Below are 16827 nucleotides of genomic sequence, written 5' to 3'. Positions count from 1 at the left end.
ACGTACTACCTTGCAACACCTGTGTGTGTCTATATATATATATATATATATATATATATATATATATATATAATGGGTGTATATATTAAATTAAACACTGAATACTGGTACAGAAAAGTGCTACCCGTGGTGCTGTGTTGGATGGGCTCACTTAGTTTTATCCAGTTTATCCAGCACTGAATTACTAAAAATGCAATTAACGCATGTTTATTGATTTCTGGATCAACATTGCTGCACGATCATATCTCTTCTATCTGTTCCCAGTAAATGTAGCTAACCTGCCCCAACATGCATTGCAGCAGCGGTCGAAGCTGTCACGTGAACCGGAGCTGTTAGGGAAAATGGGGTCAAGGGTTACCGAGAAGCTAACGGCGCGCCTGCGTGGTGATTGTCTTTTAATTTACACAGAAGCTGAGTGAAAACGACAGCGTCAGCAGAAACGAGGGAACAGAAAAAAAAAAAAAAGATATAACAGAAAAAACATCTAAGCAGGTACATTGGGGCCCACTGGTGGCAGAGTTTTATCGCTTCAAAGCGGAACTAGCTGTGTTAACAGAAATGAAGGCGGATAACGGAGCATTAAACACATTATGGTTTTCCTCGTGATTGTTTAGTCTAATGATGCTTTTTTCTTAATTTTATTAACACGAAATGCATTAGTAATAATATATATTTTTAAAAAGAACCACACGGGATGGTAGCTCGTGTCTACAGAGCCTGCTGCATCTCTGATCCAAAAACGAAACATTTGTGTAACTCTCGTGTTCTTCTACAAATGTGTTTGGGTATGGGTCTATGTTTTCACCTTACATAAGAACCTTGCATGTTCCCATAGTACGGTGGCTGATGTAGTTATTGTTTTAACTGACAAATTATAATTAATCGGGCGGCTTTATTTAGTTATTTTTTTGTAGTGTTGGTTATTTTAATTTTACGCTTGCAGTGTATTTGTTTATTTTTTGTCCGGTATTGAAACTTGCTCTGTTTTACTGTTAGTTCCGCGTCACAAACGTTCCTGTGTGTCCCGCATATATTATTTACTACGCTCATTTTTGATAACGTCATACATAACCTTTTTAAAGTTAACATCGCCATTGTAACGCTGCTTTTACAATATGATGTTCTTCAGAATCCAAACATATCAGGCATCAAATACCCCCTGCTAAATGTGGGAGAAGGTAACCTATATGACTGTTTTTGCCACTTCCAGAATAACCTTTTTAATGTGCTAAAGCCACTGTGTGACATGGACACTTTATTCAGAGAGCTGTGGATCCTGGTTTGCTAAGGGATCCTAGAGTATTACACTTGTGCAGCAGTATCCTTGTTTCACATTTTAGGGTACAAACAACGGACTGCCTACCTAGAACTGCGCCAGAATTTTCAGAGGCCTTTTCAGTCACTTCCTCAGCCGTGCAAGATGCCAGCCGCGCTAGCAGATACCAGCAAGATCATCTGTGAAGTTTGGGCAAGCAATTTGGAGGAGGAAATGAGGAAAATCCGACAGATTATTCAGAGCTTCAACTTCATTGCCATGGTGAGAGTGAAGCCCCTGAAGCAGGGTTTGGGGTCAATTCCTTTATCAAACCTAATTCCAATTCCCTTTGAACCAATCCCAACACACCATTGATCAAAATTGCAAATAGCAGTATTCTTTTAACACAAGCTTCTCACAGTGGCAACACATTGCATAAATTGACGTCACTGCTAGTCAATTAATGTAAGTTAGTGACTTCAGTTGAGTCGTCGCAACACATTACTTCCATTTACATCAGTTAGTTAAATTGAGTGACTGACTTCAGTTGAGCCATCACAACAGTATTGTTTTGTGGATGCTGTTTAGGACACAGAGTTCCCAGGAGTTGTGGTGAGGCCGATTGGTGAGTTTCGCAGTACAGTGGATTACCAGTATCAGCTCCTGCGGTGTAACGTGGACCTGCTGAAGATCATCCAGCTCGGACTGACCTTCATGAATGAAGATGGGGACTACCCTCCTGGAACAACGACTTGGCAGTTTAACTTCAAGTTCAACCTGACGTATGTGTTCTCAAGCGTGTGTGTGTGTGTGTGTGTGTGTGTGTGCGCGCATGTACACTCAGATCAGAAATTATGTTGAAATGTGAGTACACTTTCTCTGCTGCTGAAGTTTGTTAAAATGAACCAGTTGCGTTTGGTTAATTGTTGTAATTCACCATCCAGTTCACTGGTTGATTAATTATATACTTACACCTGTCCCCTCCATCCACCTGTCTCCCCAGAGAGGACATGTACTCCCAGGACTCCATTGATCTGCTCCAGAACTCTGGACTGCAGTTCAAGAAACACGAGGAAGAAGGAATTAATACTCTCTACTTTGCCGAGCTCCTCATGACATCTGGCTTAGTGCTGTGTGAAAATGTCAAGTGGCTGTCCTTTCACAGGTAAGGTTCAAGGGAATATGTGCAGCAGAAAAACTACAGGGTGGTCTAACTGCATTCTATAGCAAATGGAATGTTTTCAGCATGCAAGCATTGAGTAGATCAGTAAGTTACTGTAGCCTTGTTCTCTCTCGTTCGCAGCGGCTATGACTTCGGCTACTTGGTGAAGCTTCTCACTGACACCAGGCTGCCTGAGGAGGAGCACGAGTTCTTTCAGATACTCAACCTCTTCTTTCCTGCGATCTATGATGTGAAATACCTTATGAAGAGCTGTAAGAACCTCAAGGTAGAGGGGAAAATAACAGCGTATTGCTGTTCCACTTGGGGTTATTGCATCACGACGTGAAGTGCTTGAGTCAGTTACACTGGGCTGGGAATCACTCGATCTGTTTCTTGTTCAGATGAAGGGAGTTTATATCTATTCCGAATCTTTTTTGCTGATTTCCAGGAGCTGGTTAGTCTGAATAACTTTGGGATAGACCACGTCGGTTCTGTACAACGCTGCAGTGCTCTTAAATAATATCTTGCAAAATAGAACAAGCTGAACATAAAATCATGTGCAACCTAGTCTTATTTACTTGTGTTGATACCTGCATTTGTACAATTTTTTGCAAAGGTTCCTACCTTGGCATTAGCGATGATCAGTGGCAGTTATGTTAGTTGTGTGTGTGTGTCTTCTCTTAAGGGGGGTCTTCAGGAAGTTGCTGATCAGCTAGAGTTGAAGAGGATAGGCAGGCAGCACCAGGCTGGCTCGGACTCGCTGCTCACTGGGATGGCGTTCTTCAGAATGAAAGAGGTATTCACTCAAAGGAATGGCACTGGCCATTGCTGCTGCTTTTATTGACTTCAAATATGAAAGCGCTTGCAGGAGCGCCCCTGCCGTTATTTACTGGATCTGCTCTTCTCAGTCATGTATTGGATTGAATTTAGACCAAAAGTAGAAGGCAGGTTATTGGCAATGTGGTAGACATGTCTGAGCATTGTTCATTGTTTTTTAAATGAACTGGCTGTCATCTAACCCCATAGTAGAATGCTGGCTTAATAGTTAATTTCCAGTTAGACAAGTTTATCTTGATGCAGCAGACAGGGTTGGGTTGGTTCCTTTTTTATTTGGTTTTCAATTCCAATTCCCATGTAATGAATTCCAGTTCCTTAAAGGAACGTTGGTGCATCTCTGTGGTTCCTGTCCTGGTTGAATAAAGATTGAGTAGCCTGAAGAAATATTCAGTGAAGCCAGTACAAACTGCTGGATAGCAACACCAGTATCCACCCAAAAGTGCTGCTTGTAAAAACGGTTTGTGTGTAGTAATGATACAAGGAGTTTTCCAAGGATTAAATAGAACCCGTACTAGCTGAGCTGTCCTGTTTGTTTCAAAGGGATCTCTGGTATTAAGTATACTCATTAGATAAATGCATCCCTTTGTTGAATGCACTGCTTGGATAAACACACCACTTGTTACACACGTGATTCAAACGCATTCTTTTCTGTGTAGTTGTTTTTTGAAGATAACATCGATGATGCGAAGTACTGTGGGCGGCTGTATGGTTTGGGTTCTGGATCCACCCAGAGCCAGAACGGAATTGCAAACTCCTCTCAAGAAGAAACCAACAACAAACACTGACCAGACGACCCACAGAGCCATGCCGGTGCACTTCTTTTATCTCCAGAGTAGTCGTTCATTCATTGCTTCTTCCAGCACGTTTTTAAGAAGTTGTGTGATTCAGATCTCGTCAGTCGTGAAAGGACTTTGGTTTCTGTTGTCGCTAAATCTTGTGTTCTGTTAAGCCACACCTGCTTTCCCAGTTAAACTTCAGTCCTGAAACGGATCGCCTGGGGTACCGAAACTGAGCTCCTCCAGCTTTAAATGATCCTTTTATTGCCTTCAGCTGCAGTACTGCCACAGTTTTATTTATTTTAACAGGGGACCAGTGCCTGGGTGCTGCATGCTGTGAAAGACATTAGAAATGCAGCATTTTAACACACTCTGCTGCAATCCTCTTCTAAAATTCCTAACTCGCTAACCAACAGCCGCTGCGACCCATACAACAGGTTTCGAGTTGGATTTCCTAGGAACATTTAAAATAAAACAAAATAACTAGAGCAGTGTCTGATCCGTAGGAGACAAGTTGTAGTTGTACAATTTTAAATAAGGCTGGGAAGTTATGTATATTATAAAGAAAGCCATTACGTTTTCCAGTTTTCACGCAGAAATTAAGATTTCAGGAAAGGATGTTGGCTTAGTAGGAAAAGACAACTTCTGAAGTTAACTGTACCTTTTTTGCTTTTAAAAATGTTCACCACCTGATTTAATATATCCATAGGTGATTGTGATGTATATTGTTTTTAAAAACACCCGTTGTTTTAAACAGTTGTGTATTAAAGTGTTTTCTATTAACTGGATCTGAAGTTTGAATATGGTTCTCGTGTTGACCAGCCTTTGGAAAGGGAGGTGTATTTAAAATAACGTTCAATGGAACTAGACAGTTCTAACTGCACTGGCCCATGGGCGTGCTTTCAGTAAGAAGATAGGTGGTGGAGCAAGGGGCAGTGATCGCACAGTACAAGGTAGTGCTGAGATGCTGAAGTGCAACACATATCTGACTCCAAAAAATGTACTTTACAAGTGGGGTTCTCACGCATTACTCAGAACACAGGCATCACAGTGAAATGGGACTCAGCCGGACAATTCACTTTTGGAGGTTGCTGATTTAAAAAAAATTTCTAACCAGGCAGATCAAGCAACAGTTTTGACACAAAGACTTGACAATCCCTTTCATTCTGTAAATATAAGCACTTCAAAACAAAACACCATGAAGATGGTAACCCTACCACTGCTTTTCAACTGGGAGACTTTATTCCACAGAACCTGATAAACTCTTACAAACCTACTCACACCTAAACCAAAAAAAAACAAAAAAACTGAGAAGCAGTCCCTTACCCTTGCAAATACAAAATCTGCAATTCTACCTGCCTCAAGCAGACCATTACATGGAGTCCACCCCAAACCAGTCAGTGAACACAGCTGAAATGAGCCACTTCTGTTAGAAGAACTGGAGTAGAATTATTTTAATTACTGCCACAATTTACACAAGTGATCCATGATGAAAATATATTTATGAATGCAGTAGAAACCTGTTCATCAAATCAAACCTCATCAGCATATTTATTCAAGTGCTTTTTGTTCTTTACAAGATACAAAACGAGTGCGCTGTATGGTACAGTCTCCATTATTTATGTTACTGTTAATTATATAATGAACTAAATAACCTAGAATAACAAAAAAAAATGGAATATGAAACGACCAAAGGGTATTGTCTATGTGAACAGTGCAAAGCACCACCAGATATGAAACTCCTTCACACACAGAATTTGTGACAGGCTTTTATCACGGAGGCTGTGGTTCCATATTTGTGAAGCAGAGCCAAGCACTGCTGCTGAACGTCTTCAGGAAGCGTGGAGGCAGAGTCCCTTCCCATGTGGAGGACGACAAGGCAGCATTCGATAACATCGGGGAACGGGTACCTCTGCAATGCAACAACAGTCCATTCATATACTGTGGAGGATTAAAGAACATGCAGCAGCCCTGACTGATAAGAAATAAGACTCCTTATTTCACAGCACTTTCACCCATTCCAGGTTGTAATACAAGCATGGTAAGGCATTAAAAGTATCAGGTTCAGCTGTGTTTGATTCGACACAGTGTGTAGGTGTCAGGCTCAGGTGTGTTTGATTCGACAGTGTATAGGTATCAGTCTCAGGTGTGTTTGATTCGACACAGTGTATAGGTATCAGTCTCAGGTGTGTTTGATTCGACACAGTGTGTAGGGATCAGTCTCAGGTGTGTTTGATTCGACACAGTGTGTAGGTATCAGTCTCAGGTGTGTTTGATTCGACACAGTGTGTAGGTATCAGTCTCAGGTGTGTTTGATTCGACACAGTGTGTAGGTATCAGTCTCAGGTGTGTTTGATTCGACACAGTGTGTAGGTATCAGTCTCAGGTGTGTTTGATTCGACACAGTGTGTAGGTATCAGTCTCAGGTGTGTTTGATTCGACACAGTGTGTAGGTATCAGTCTCAGGTGTGTTTGATTCGACACAGTGTGTAGGGATCAGTCTCAGGTGTGTTTGATTCTACACAGTGTGTAGGTATCAGTCTCAGGTGTGTTTGATTCTACACAGTGTGTAGGTATCAGTCTCAGGTGTGTTTGATTCTACACAGTGTGTAGGTATCAGTCTCAGGTGTGTTTGATTCGACACAGTGTGTAGGGATCAGTCTCAGGTGTGTTTGATTCGACACAGTGTGTAGGTATCAGTCTCAGGTGTGTTTGATTCGACACAGTGTATAGGTGTCAGGCTCAGGTGTGTTTGATTCGACACAGTGTATAGGTGTCAGGCTCAGCTGTGTTTGATTTGACACAGTGTATAGGGATCAAGCTCAGGTGGCTAGCATCACTACTTCACAATTCCAGGTCGGTTTCCTTTAGGAATTTCCTAAGAACTACATTGGGGAAAGCACTGCTAAACCTTTATACTGAATTGCTGAACAGATTCCTGGCAGCAGTGTTTCCTGTGACTAAGGTATAGTGCAGCTTCATGTCATCTGTTGGTTCCTAAAAACAAATAAATGGGTAGAAATGTTTGTCACCTTGATGTGTTCTGGAATTTCAGCCAGCTGTTTGTTATACTGAGAAACCAAAGCAATTAAGGAAGTCAAAGATGTTGATTCTGAGGTACTGTTTGAAAAAGAAAAACACAAAGTTAGAAAAACAGGACATTTGAGTTTAAAAAACTGGTACATGCATTAATGCAGAGAAAGGCAAATCAACTTAATATAATATATTTTTAAAATATATATATATTATAAAAAAAAAAAAAAAAAAAAAAAGTTTAATACCAGGTTAAAACCACGTTTTACTACCAGCTTGATTAGCTCCAGTGTGTATAAGTAACAAGCTCAGATGAGTCTGATGAAGCTCGTACTAAATGGATCAAACTGCTCTGCAATGGGAGTCTTATTTCCATCCCTGCACACCTTGCTCCAGGCTGACTGGCTGCTGTTGCTTCATGTTCACTCCCAGACTCTGGTAGAGCAGGCAGCTCTTTCTGCTGCTCTTCAGATGTTGATGCTGCCCGGAGATGCTGGTGCATCATGCTGGACAGCCTGAGCTGTATCTCCTCAATGACGCTCCGCGTGGTCTGCAGAGCAGCGTGAGTCTCTGAAATAAGGACTGCGCAGGCGGACGCCAGCATTGCCTTTTGCGAGCTGCACGGCTCCTTCTGTAGGGTATCGGAACCTTCCTCTGTGGGAATCGCACCCTGCTCCATACCTGCTTTGTGCTGAGGTTCGGTCCCATTGACAGGAGCAGGCTCCGAGGGATTCTGCGCATCGCGTTGAAGTCCTGCAACGCTGGGCTGAGGGAGATCAGCTTTCTCAGTCTGTGTTTCAGAAAGACTCTCATTGCTTTGAGTCCACCACATTTCGTATAACTGGAAGTAGCACATAAAGGCTTCTAGGCTCTGAACCGCTGCAATGCTGTAGGTGTCAGTGTGGTCTAGCTGTGCTTTGAGGCTGGAGACAGATTGCATACCTGGAGAAACATAATGAGCAGACTTTAAACACGCTAGACATGACAGGACTGTTTACCCAGCCTCAGTGATGTAGCGAGGCGTTTGTTAAACACTGACAGGACTGTCCCAGCCTCCTCAGTGATGTAACGGGTCATTTGGTATTTCCCAGATCTCGTCCCTTTCCTTACCTTTCGGCAGCAGCAGCCTGCAGAGCTCTCTCATCATGGTGAAATGCGTGGCGTCTCTGCAGCGGGTGAGGGCCCCCAGCATCGCTGTTACTTTCTCACCCTGGGCCAGTGCCACAGAGCTCAGCACTGCCAGCGTCAAGTCATGGGACAAATGGAACAAGAGCTAGGAGAAGAAACACACAGCAACAATCAGGCTACACACTGAAAGGGATACAGAACAGGAAGGAGTCTTTAAACTTATTTTACATTCGTGCTGCTTCATTGCATGTTCCTATAGCCAGCGCTTCAGCAAATTATGAAGAGTCATGTAAATCAAATCGATCTCGAGTATTCATTATTTCCTGGTATGTAGGATTAGGGTTCTCTAGTCAGCATTACCTGCTTAATGGGTATGTTTGCAGTAGCTGCAGGATTCTCTACAGATTTCACTTGCTGCTGCAGCAGCTTCACTTTATCCACATCAGCGCTGGAGACGCCAAACTCTCTCTCCCACACCACAGCCACCGCGTCCATGAAGGGGACCCCGGAGCCCACAGTCCAGCCATGAGAGGAGGCACTGCTCCAATCTATCAGCCCGTCTCCAGCAAGGCACTGGTGCAGCAATTCATTGGTGCACAACACAAGCTGGTGACCCTACATACAATTCAATTGCAATAATTATCAAACAGCAATGTTATACAAATGTGTAGTTAATTTAGGGTTAGGAAAGGGGCAACTATTGTAATACAGTCTGAACCATCCCTGGCTTTATTATTAGACCCATTTAAATTAGCAAAAAAAAAAATATGCTGAGATGACTTGAACTGCACAGGAATATGAATCGTACTGTTTTCAATTGGCATGCATGTGGCAAATCCAATCACACACACCATACACTCTCCATATAATCACATAACCAGCCACAGACACAAACAAACAAAGGATCTTTTAGACAGAGGTGCCTCAGGGATAGAAATAAGCCATTCCTGGTTTAACTATGAGTTTTACACCTGAGCTTATAGTAAAACCAGGAATGGGTAAAAACACTGTACTTTTAGAAGCAGAACTGATGCTTCATGGGCACTCTGCTTCACAACAGCCCAGTCCTGTGACCCACCAGCAAGCTCCCCTGTGCCTGGAGAACCTCCTGGGCTCCCAGCCAGTCCTGAGCAGTCAGTAGCTCTGACACATCTCAAGGCTAGTGAGTTAGACAGGGCATTCTCTCCGACGATCAGGGCCAGTTCTGCAGCGGTCTTCAGTGACATTACATCCCCCTTCTTGGCAATTACCTTGGCAGTGTCATAGGTGGAGTTGGCAGCTAGATAACTGAGGGGTTGATATTACATTATACACAGAACCAACGGTAAAGCGTATGAAGACAATGAGGTTCTCAGGGGATGCTCCTGTCCTGAAGTTCAATTCAGTTTGATTTGGTCAAGTTTATACTGGTTCATACCGTCCCCGTCCCCCCCAACTGTATCTATTACTTATCTAATGCTGGTCCTTGTCCAATAAAACTGCCTGCTAGCTTCAGATGCCTTGCAAGAGGGCGTGCCTTTTGCATCACGAACAGCACAAGCTCACGGAAACTCAACATGCATTTAGGGTTTAAGCAGGAAAAGGTAGTGCTGCTTACCATATACAGGACATATTACACGTGACAATGTAGTGTACAAGACCCATTGCTTTTTAAAATTGGGATTGGTACAATCCTAGCACAGCCCCAGTTTGCCTCACTTACCACTTGGCTGCATTGGAATAATGTCCGTCCCTTTCCAATATAGCTGCCCATGTGGTGTAGAGGTTCTTTATCACAGGGTCTTCAGGAAGCAGTCTAGCCTTGGCCAACGCTATGGCTTCCCTTTAAAAGACAAGTGGGGGTGTTGTGAACTAGGAATGGATTGTTACTGTCATTTTATTGCGAGGCTTCTAAAGGGTTTTATAATGTACTGAATATGTGGGGTTTTTTTTACCCTCTGTAGGTATACATAGAAAACACAAACAGTACAGTAACCAGAACTAGGTTACACTGTACTACAAAATCAATACCAAAAGAGCCAAGAAATGTGAAGTTAAAAAACACCAAAATCCTAGTCGTGCCACAGCAGTGCTGTACAACTCCTGCCTCTCGAGATTCAGTTAACATAAGTTAACTGAACATGCAGAGTCAACGGGGTTGGGAATAAGACTGCAGAGCGGTTTGATCCATTCCTGGGTGAACAGACACACCCAAGCTTGTTACCTATACACTGTGGCTAATCCAGCTGGTAGTAAAACCTGGAGTGGGTGACACTACTATGCAATAGGAGTCTGGTTCCCAGCCCTGTATGTGGAGGGTCAGAGTTGTGCACCACTGCATTATGGGTTAGTATCTGCCTACTAACCTGTAGAGCTGCTGGGATTTCAGAAGGTCAGTGGCCTCATAGACCTTGTGGACAGAGAGGAGGTAGGAGGCTGCCTTGACGTACTGCTCTTGAAAACACAGCTGCTTCACAAAGGCTTCCACTGCCCGTACCCACACCTGGTAGCCAGCTGAACAGAAGCACACACGACCGCTTAGAACTCGCCCATGAACGGCTGTCATTAAATTCACTTTGCTGCTTCTATTTGCTAAAGCTAGAACTCGCTCAACAGGAGTCCCTTAGTTTGAGCCACGAAGGATCACTCACCCATTGGCGATACAGCTACCAAGTGCTCTGTTAACTCTCCCTTCTCAATCGCTATCTGCAGAGCGCCTGCAAGATCTCCTTTCCACAGCAGCAGGGAGTTTAAAGACTCGTAATGACCACCTGCTATGTGGCTCCTTCCTATTTGTGAAAGCAAGAAGATTACAGCACTGACTGGGTTTACACTACACACAGATTTAGAAACAGATTAGCCCCATTCTATGTTGCATGTGTTACAGCAACGTTAAGGACTGGAAATCACTTAAATCAAGAAAATGTTCCTTTAGGAAGCTTTTGTCTCTATAAATGTAAAGATGTGTGTTATACCAAGTTTTCAGCCTATATTACAATGCAAGTGTGTGTGTGTGTGTGTGTGTGGTGTGCTCCTAGCTGCAGTGGATGTAATGTGGAATGGCCCACTGGAAATGGAGATCAGACACCATGCCTCAGTTTCTCACCTTCCTCCTCAAACATTGTGTTGAGCGCAGCTCTGTCTCCGAACAGGCCTAGCTGTATGTGTGCCCCTGATCCAGGTACACAGTTACTGGGTAGTGCTGGAGGAAGAGAAACAACAGCCGGGATCCCAATTAAAACAAAGGAATGGGTGGGAAAGAACTTTCTTATCTCGTTAGGATAGCAAAGCCAGCTAAAGCACACAAAATACAAATCGCAAATAAAAGTGTGAGATGTTTTGCCTTGGGAATGTCCAACAGCCGCTAGAGTCAGGCAGTCTCTCTGCTGATCTTCCCTAGACCTATGATCCATGGAGCTGCTGAGGGGCAGGATCGAGCCAGGCTTCTTCTTCTTCACTGGAGCTTCAGCTGCGGGAACGAGACTAACAGGATGTTACGCAGCACGGCACTCTCTCTAACACAAGAAATTCCTTTACTACAGGGATGGAAATAAGACTCCTATTCCATAGCAGTTTCACCCATTCCAGGTTTCAGTACATGGTTGGTTAGCCATAGTGTATTGGTAACAAGCTCAGGTGTGTTTTATACCCAGGAATGGATCAAACTGCTATACAATGGGAGTCTATTTCTATCCCTGTTCTAATTCGAAGTGTTTTGCTTTGTTTAGTCAGACTGTGTTGTGAGATATCGGACAGTGCAACAAGAATAACTAACCTTGCTTTTCTCTCTGTTTCTCAACCTTTAGAGATTCCCTTACCACAAAAGAAAAGCCCTTTCCACCATTCCTGTTTTTTTCTGAAACTACTGCATCTGGCTGCTGACATCTGGGCTCTTTAGACACAGCTGAAAGACAAAAGTGCCAGTTCAAATTCATAAATGTTTATTACAGAGGTTACCCAATCCGTACAAAAGTCAGGGTGTCATGAGACAAACAGGCCAGTGAGCAACTCAAGTCCTTTCTACAGCAACCACAATGCATGCGAGTCTGCAGATTATTATTATTATTATTATTATTATTATTATTATTATTATTATTATTATTATTATTATTATTATTATCTTCAACTGCTGTGCCCTGATCTGCAGGAGTTCAGGTTATCTTGTCTATAATACTACAGACACCAAGGTGTGAAGGTCAGGGCTGCAGGGTATATGTCTATATACCTGCTGTGGTTGGGGTGTATTCAGTCTTGACTGGTTTGTCCTCCTGCTCCTCCTCCTGCTCTGAAGCCCCCTCTTCGGTCCCTCTGCCTCCCTCATCTCCAGCCACGTCCTGCTTGCCGGGCCCCTTGCCGACTGGCTTCTTCTTCTTCTTAGCCTTCGGCTTTGGCTGAAGAGCCCTCTTCTTCTCCAGCTCTATGCTTTTCTTTCCTGAAGTGTTCATGCAGGAGAGAGTATCCACACTAAGGATTTGTTTACCAACATGTTTTCAGCTTTTATTTGTGCAGCATTAAGATTAAGAAGTCAAATCCACATCTGGGTGTCGTGCAGCTTTGTCAGGGTGACAGGACGTACAAGTCAGTCAGTCATCAGCTAAACAAACAGAGCTATAGGTTAAACAGAAGAGTCAGGCCACAGCGGTTATATATTTGTACCCTTAGAGTTTCCTAAACAGCCTGACCTCTCCGGGAGGGACAGCGCTTACCCTTCGGTGGCTTTGTGTGTTCCTGCTTGGAGATGGCCCATTCCTGGACAGTGAAGTCGTCCCCTCCAGTCCAGACTAGGTCAGGGTCGACAGGAGACCACTGCACGCACAGCAGCCTCCCCTTGTGGCCCCTGTAGTTACAGATCGCTTCTTCCTTCAGGACGTCCCACACCTTGACAGTGGTGAGGAAAACGTCACCTTACTAACACACTGCTACAAGAATCATTGATTTGAGATCGATTATAAAATGCATCATTCCATTTCATTTTGAACGCGTTGGAGTTTAATGGGAGAGTAGTGAGCTTTGCACTGTTACGGATTTAATAAGACACATATACAGTGAATTTGCATTCCTGTGTGAAGCCTCTATACAGCGCAGTGACTGAGAGCCCAGGATCCCTGATGACTTACCTGTGCGGTGCCATCGTAGCACACAGAGACCAGTCTGCCATCATGATGAGGGCTCCATGCTAGGCTGGTTATCTTTGCCGTGTGTCCCACGAGACTCCGGTAGGGTTCTGTCACCAGAACAGGAGTGTCTGATGGGGTCTCTTTAAATAAACAGATACAGTAAATATACAGGCATATATACAGTACCGAATAGAAAATAATGACTACACAGAGCGGTAAAGTACATTGAACTGCGGCTTTTAATTAGAAATTGTAGAAAAGTTCATCTTCTTACAAAAGGGGACAAATAATTTTGAGAGCAAGGCTGGATCGCAAAGGCTTGATTAATTGATTAAATATTGTGTCCCCTTGTTTGAAATGTGCTTTCCCCAAAGCCTGTGATTCTCACCGATGACACTCTTCAGGTTGTGCACGTACACAGTGGCGTTGTTGGACCCGGAAGCCAGCAGGTGACTGGCATCGGGCTGGCTGCCGTGCTCGTGGTGCCAGTGAAGCACATTGATGATTTTGTGATGCTGCTGGATATAGCACAGCAGCCTCAGAGCTGGAGCTTGAAGAATTTCTATCGATCTGCAAAGACAGACAGACACACTGACCTGGATTAAAAACTGGTACATGGGAGGGGGGGTCTGTTATATACAGGCAACGTGCTCAAAATAGACTAGCTGGCCTGTGATTTTAATAGAAGGCAGTCCGAATCACCTTGATGCCGTTGGACTCCCGGATGACCTTATCGATGTCGCTGGCTTCTCCAGCCAGCTTCCAGGGGTTGTGCTGCAGGATGACTCCCTCCCCAGCACAGCTGTATAGTGTCACCCTGGGTCTGTCCCCCTCACCTCCTAATGTGTGAATCCAGAACATGTTAGGAACATCAATACTGCAGAGCCCCTGGAATTTCCACTGGAGTGACCTGACACTGGTAGAATGGTGGACTGTGTGTTCATGAACTACATGAACATTGCTTGTACTGCAGCCACTCAGCTCACTCCAACACAAGAAGACAATCTCATACCACACAGGGTCAGCTGTGCATATAAACTTCTACTGTTAGTCACAATTCTGGTGAGCTCAGTAACACTGTGTTGAGCAAACATGCAAACCAGCCACCAGAGAACAGCTTCCAATGGAGCAGACAGACCCTACCTTTCCCCCTCGCTGTGCTCCACACTCGCACAGTCTGGTCCTTGCTGCCCGATGCCAGGAAGCAGCCTCTCTCCCTGTCTGGCACCTGCCTTCCATTAGCTACTTCAGCTTCTGAAAGCAAATCGACACGTCCAGACACCTTCAAACAGCAGATATATGCACCCCCTCTAAGTGTTCCAATATGCTGCTTTTTGGTATGCCAGGAGGTGTTCTTACAGTCACCTTGTGTCACTGTTTCTGCACTCACAGGTACCTGGCTCCTTTAATAAAGTCACCGTACCAGCGCTGAGCAAGCCCTATCTAGGTGGAATCTCTGCAGCGAGGGCAGTGTGAGAATCACCATGAAGGGTTTGTTTAAGATTTGCCTGTGGAAGTCTGTGACACGCTTGCATAATTGCTTTCAGGAGTCCGTTCTGTACCTGCCATTTCCTCTGCTCGAGGGAGCTGCTCCTCTTCGCCTGGCTGAGGGCACCAGGCCAGGGCGTGGATTTCATCATCGTGGCCTCTCAGTCTGTGAAGCACTTCACTTTTTTTTGCTGATATCAACCACAACAATCATCCCGTCTTTGTACCTTGGGAGAAGAAATTAAATATGTGCTGTATTAGTAAAACTGAACAGTCACCCATATTTTAAATGTTCACGAGTGTGTGGCACACACCATACTAGTATATTAATGCTCTTCACAATATATATATATATATATATATATTTTTTAACTTTTTATTCTTTAAGAGACGCCTAGATTCAACAGAGAGTGTATAAATATCTAAGTAGCATTTTGCATATCAGTCGTATCTGTCAGTTAGGGGTAGGGTCAGTACTCACCCCACTGCAATGTAGTTCTCATTGTGAGGAGAGCAGGATAAGCAGAAGATGGTTCGTGGCTCAGGGAAGAAGCTCTGGGTATCATTCCTGTTGTGCCAGAAACGCACAACGATGCCCTTCTCATCTCCAGACACCAGCAAGTCTTTCACAACTGGGGACCAGTGCAGTGATGTGATCGTACTCTACAAATACGTTCAAACAACAGAACACATTCCCTGTCATCAACTGCAGCTGTGCACTTGGCTATATAACATAGAAAATGAACCTCCTCTTTTTAATAAGGAGACTGGGGCCTCTCTGCTCTAAGGCTCACCCTGTACCTGGTGTGCTTTGTGTTCTTTCAGTGTGGCTTGTTTCTGAGAGTCCCAGATTTTCACAGACCCATCATCAGAGCTGCTTGCACAGATCTCTTCTTGACCGGGATAGCGTCAGAACGCAAAACCAGAGACACGTTCTCTGTGGCCTTTAAGCTCACCTTTATTTACATATAAAAAGAGAAAGAAAAAAGTCTAGAACTGCATCAGTGCTACTAAGCTATTTCAACTGATAGGTCCTTCACATCACAGGTTTGGCAATAAGACTCCAGTTGCATAGAAGTCCGATCCATTCCTGGTTTCACTAGGAGTTTAATAAAACACACCTGTGCTTGCTACCTGTACACTGGGGCTATTCAAGCTGATAGTAAAACCTGGGATGGGTGAAAATGGTGTGCATTAGAAGTCTGATTCCCATCCCTGCATTGAGAGCTTTCCAGACAGTTTCAATTGGTGGAATAATATGTTGATGACTTATTAGCTATAAATCCAGAACACAGCGCTGTACTACAGGACAGGTGAACGTTTTCATGTTTAACATTAACAACACTACTATATTAATAAGAGTCCATTTATAAAAAGTAGCATCATCATTATAGTACCAAACCCTGCTGTGGTGCCAAGATTGTTTTTATTAGGCTTTTGGATTATTTTAAAACAATATAATATTAGTTATGATACATTTCATTTAAAATCTGTTTGAGGTGTCATCACGTGTAGTAATAATAATACATACTGATAATATACAAAGTATTTAATATAAGACTAAGAAATTACAAGGGTAAATGTAAATTGTCAATTATCTGCAAACCCCAAATCATCATCACATGTTAATATTAGCAATGTAAGTTGCGCTCACCGGCTATGATAGGCGACGCTGCAGTGATCTTCACCAGGTAAACTGAACCCAAAAACTCCTTTAGGACTGGCGTCGCTGGACCGGGAGCAGTACCAGTTTGGCGAGGCTGGGAGAAGTCTCTCCGACATCCTAAATTGTAACCCAGATAGTTTTCACTGATACCTTAGCGATGCAGAACAGAAAATAGGAGACACTTTTTTACACAGAGAATTGTGAGGGTCTGGAATCAACTCCCCAGTAATGTTGTTGAAGCTGACACCCTGGGATCCTTCAAGAAGCTGCTTGATGAGATTCTGGGATCAATAAGCTACTAACAACCAAACGAGCAAGATGGGCCGAATGGCCTCCTCTCGTTTGTAAACTTTCTTATGTTCTTATGTTCTTATGCCACAGTCATG

General features: G+C 43.6%; 1 protein-coding gene and 1 pseudogene across 2 annotated transcripts; one reads left to right on the top strand and one right to left on the bottom strand.

The window, feature by feature from the left end:
• The first annotated feature begins 337 nt into the window (after window positions 1-337).
• On the top strand, window positions 338-4818 carry LOC121324188 (CCR4-NOT transcription complex subunit 8-like). Of its 2 annotated transcripts, none has more exons than XM_041265753.1 (7): window positions 338-492; window positions 1341-1537; window positions 1844-2037; window positions 2259-2420; window positions 2559-2703; window positions 3103-3213; window positions 3911-4818. In XM_041265753.1, exons 2-7 carry the CDS (start codon window positions 1421-1423, stop codon window positions 4037-4039), a joined length of 858 nt encoding a protein of 285 aa, XP_041121687.1. In that variant the 5' UTR covers window positions 338-492; window positions 1341-1420; the 3' UTR covers window positions 4040-4818. The 2 variants fall into 2 exon arrangements, with proteins under 2 accessions (XP_041121687.1, XP_041121686.1); XM_041265752.1 differs by lacking the exon at window positions 338-492 and adding an exon at window positions 533-785.
• A 739-nt stretch (window positions 4819-5557) lies between these two features.
• Window positions 5558-16676, bottom strand: LOC121324890 (annotated as a pseudogene).
• Between the last annotated feature and the right edge of the window lie 151 nt (window positions 16677-16827).

The sequence above is a fragment of the Polyodon spathula genome, chromosome 12, assembly GCF_017654505.1.
Source record: "Polyodon spathula isolate WHYD16114869_AA chromosome 12, ASM1765450v1, whole genome shotgun sequence".
Taxonomy (NCBI): domain Eukaryota; kingdom Metazoa; phylum Chordata; class Actinopteri; order Acipenseriformes; family Polyodontidae; genus Polyodon; species Polyodon spathula.
This window is presented reverse-complemented; position numbering and strand designations above follow the sequence as displayed.

Coding starts and splice junctions, on each gene's coding strand:
- LOC121324188 (XM_041265752.1), top strand. CDS start 695: ATGGTAGCTCGTGTCTACAGAGCCTGCTGCATCTCTGATCCAAAAACG. Junction 786..1,340: donor TCTTCTACAAATGTGTTTGG/GTATGGGTCTAT, acceptor TTCACATTTTAG/GGTACAAACAACGGACTGCC. Junction 3,214..3,910: donor CGTTCTTCAGAATGAAAGAG/GTATTCACTCAA, acceptor TTTTCTGTGTAG/TTGTTTTTTGAAGATAACAT.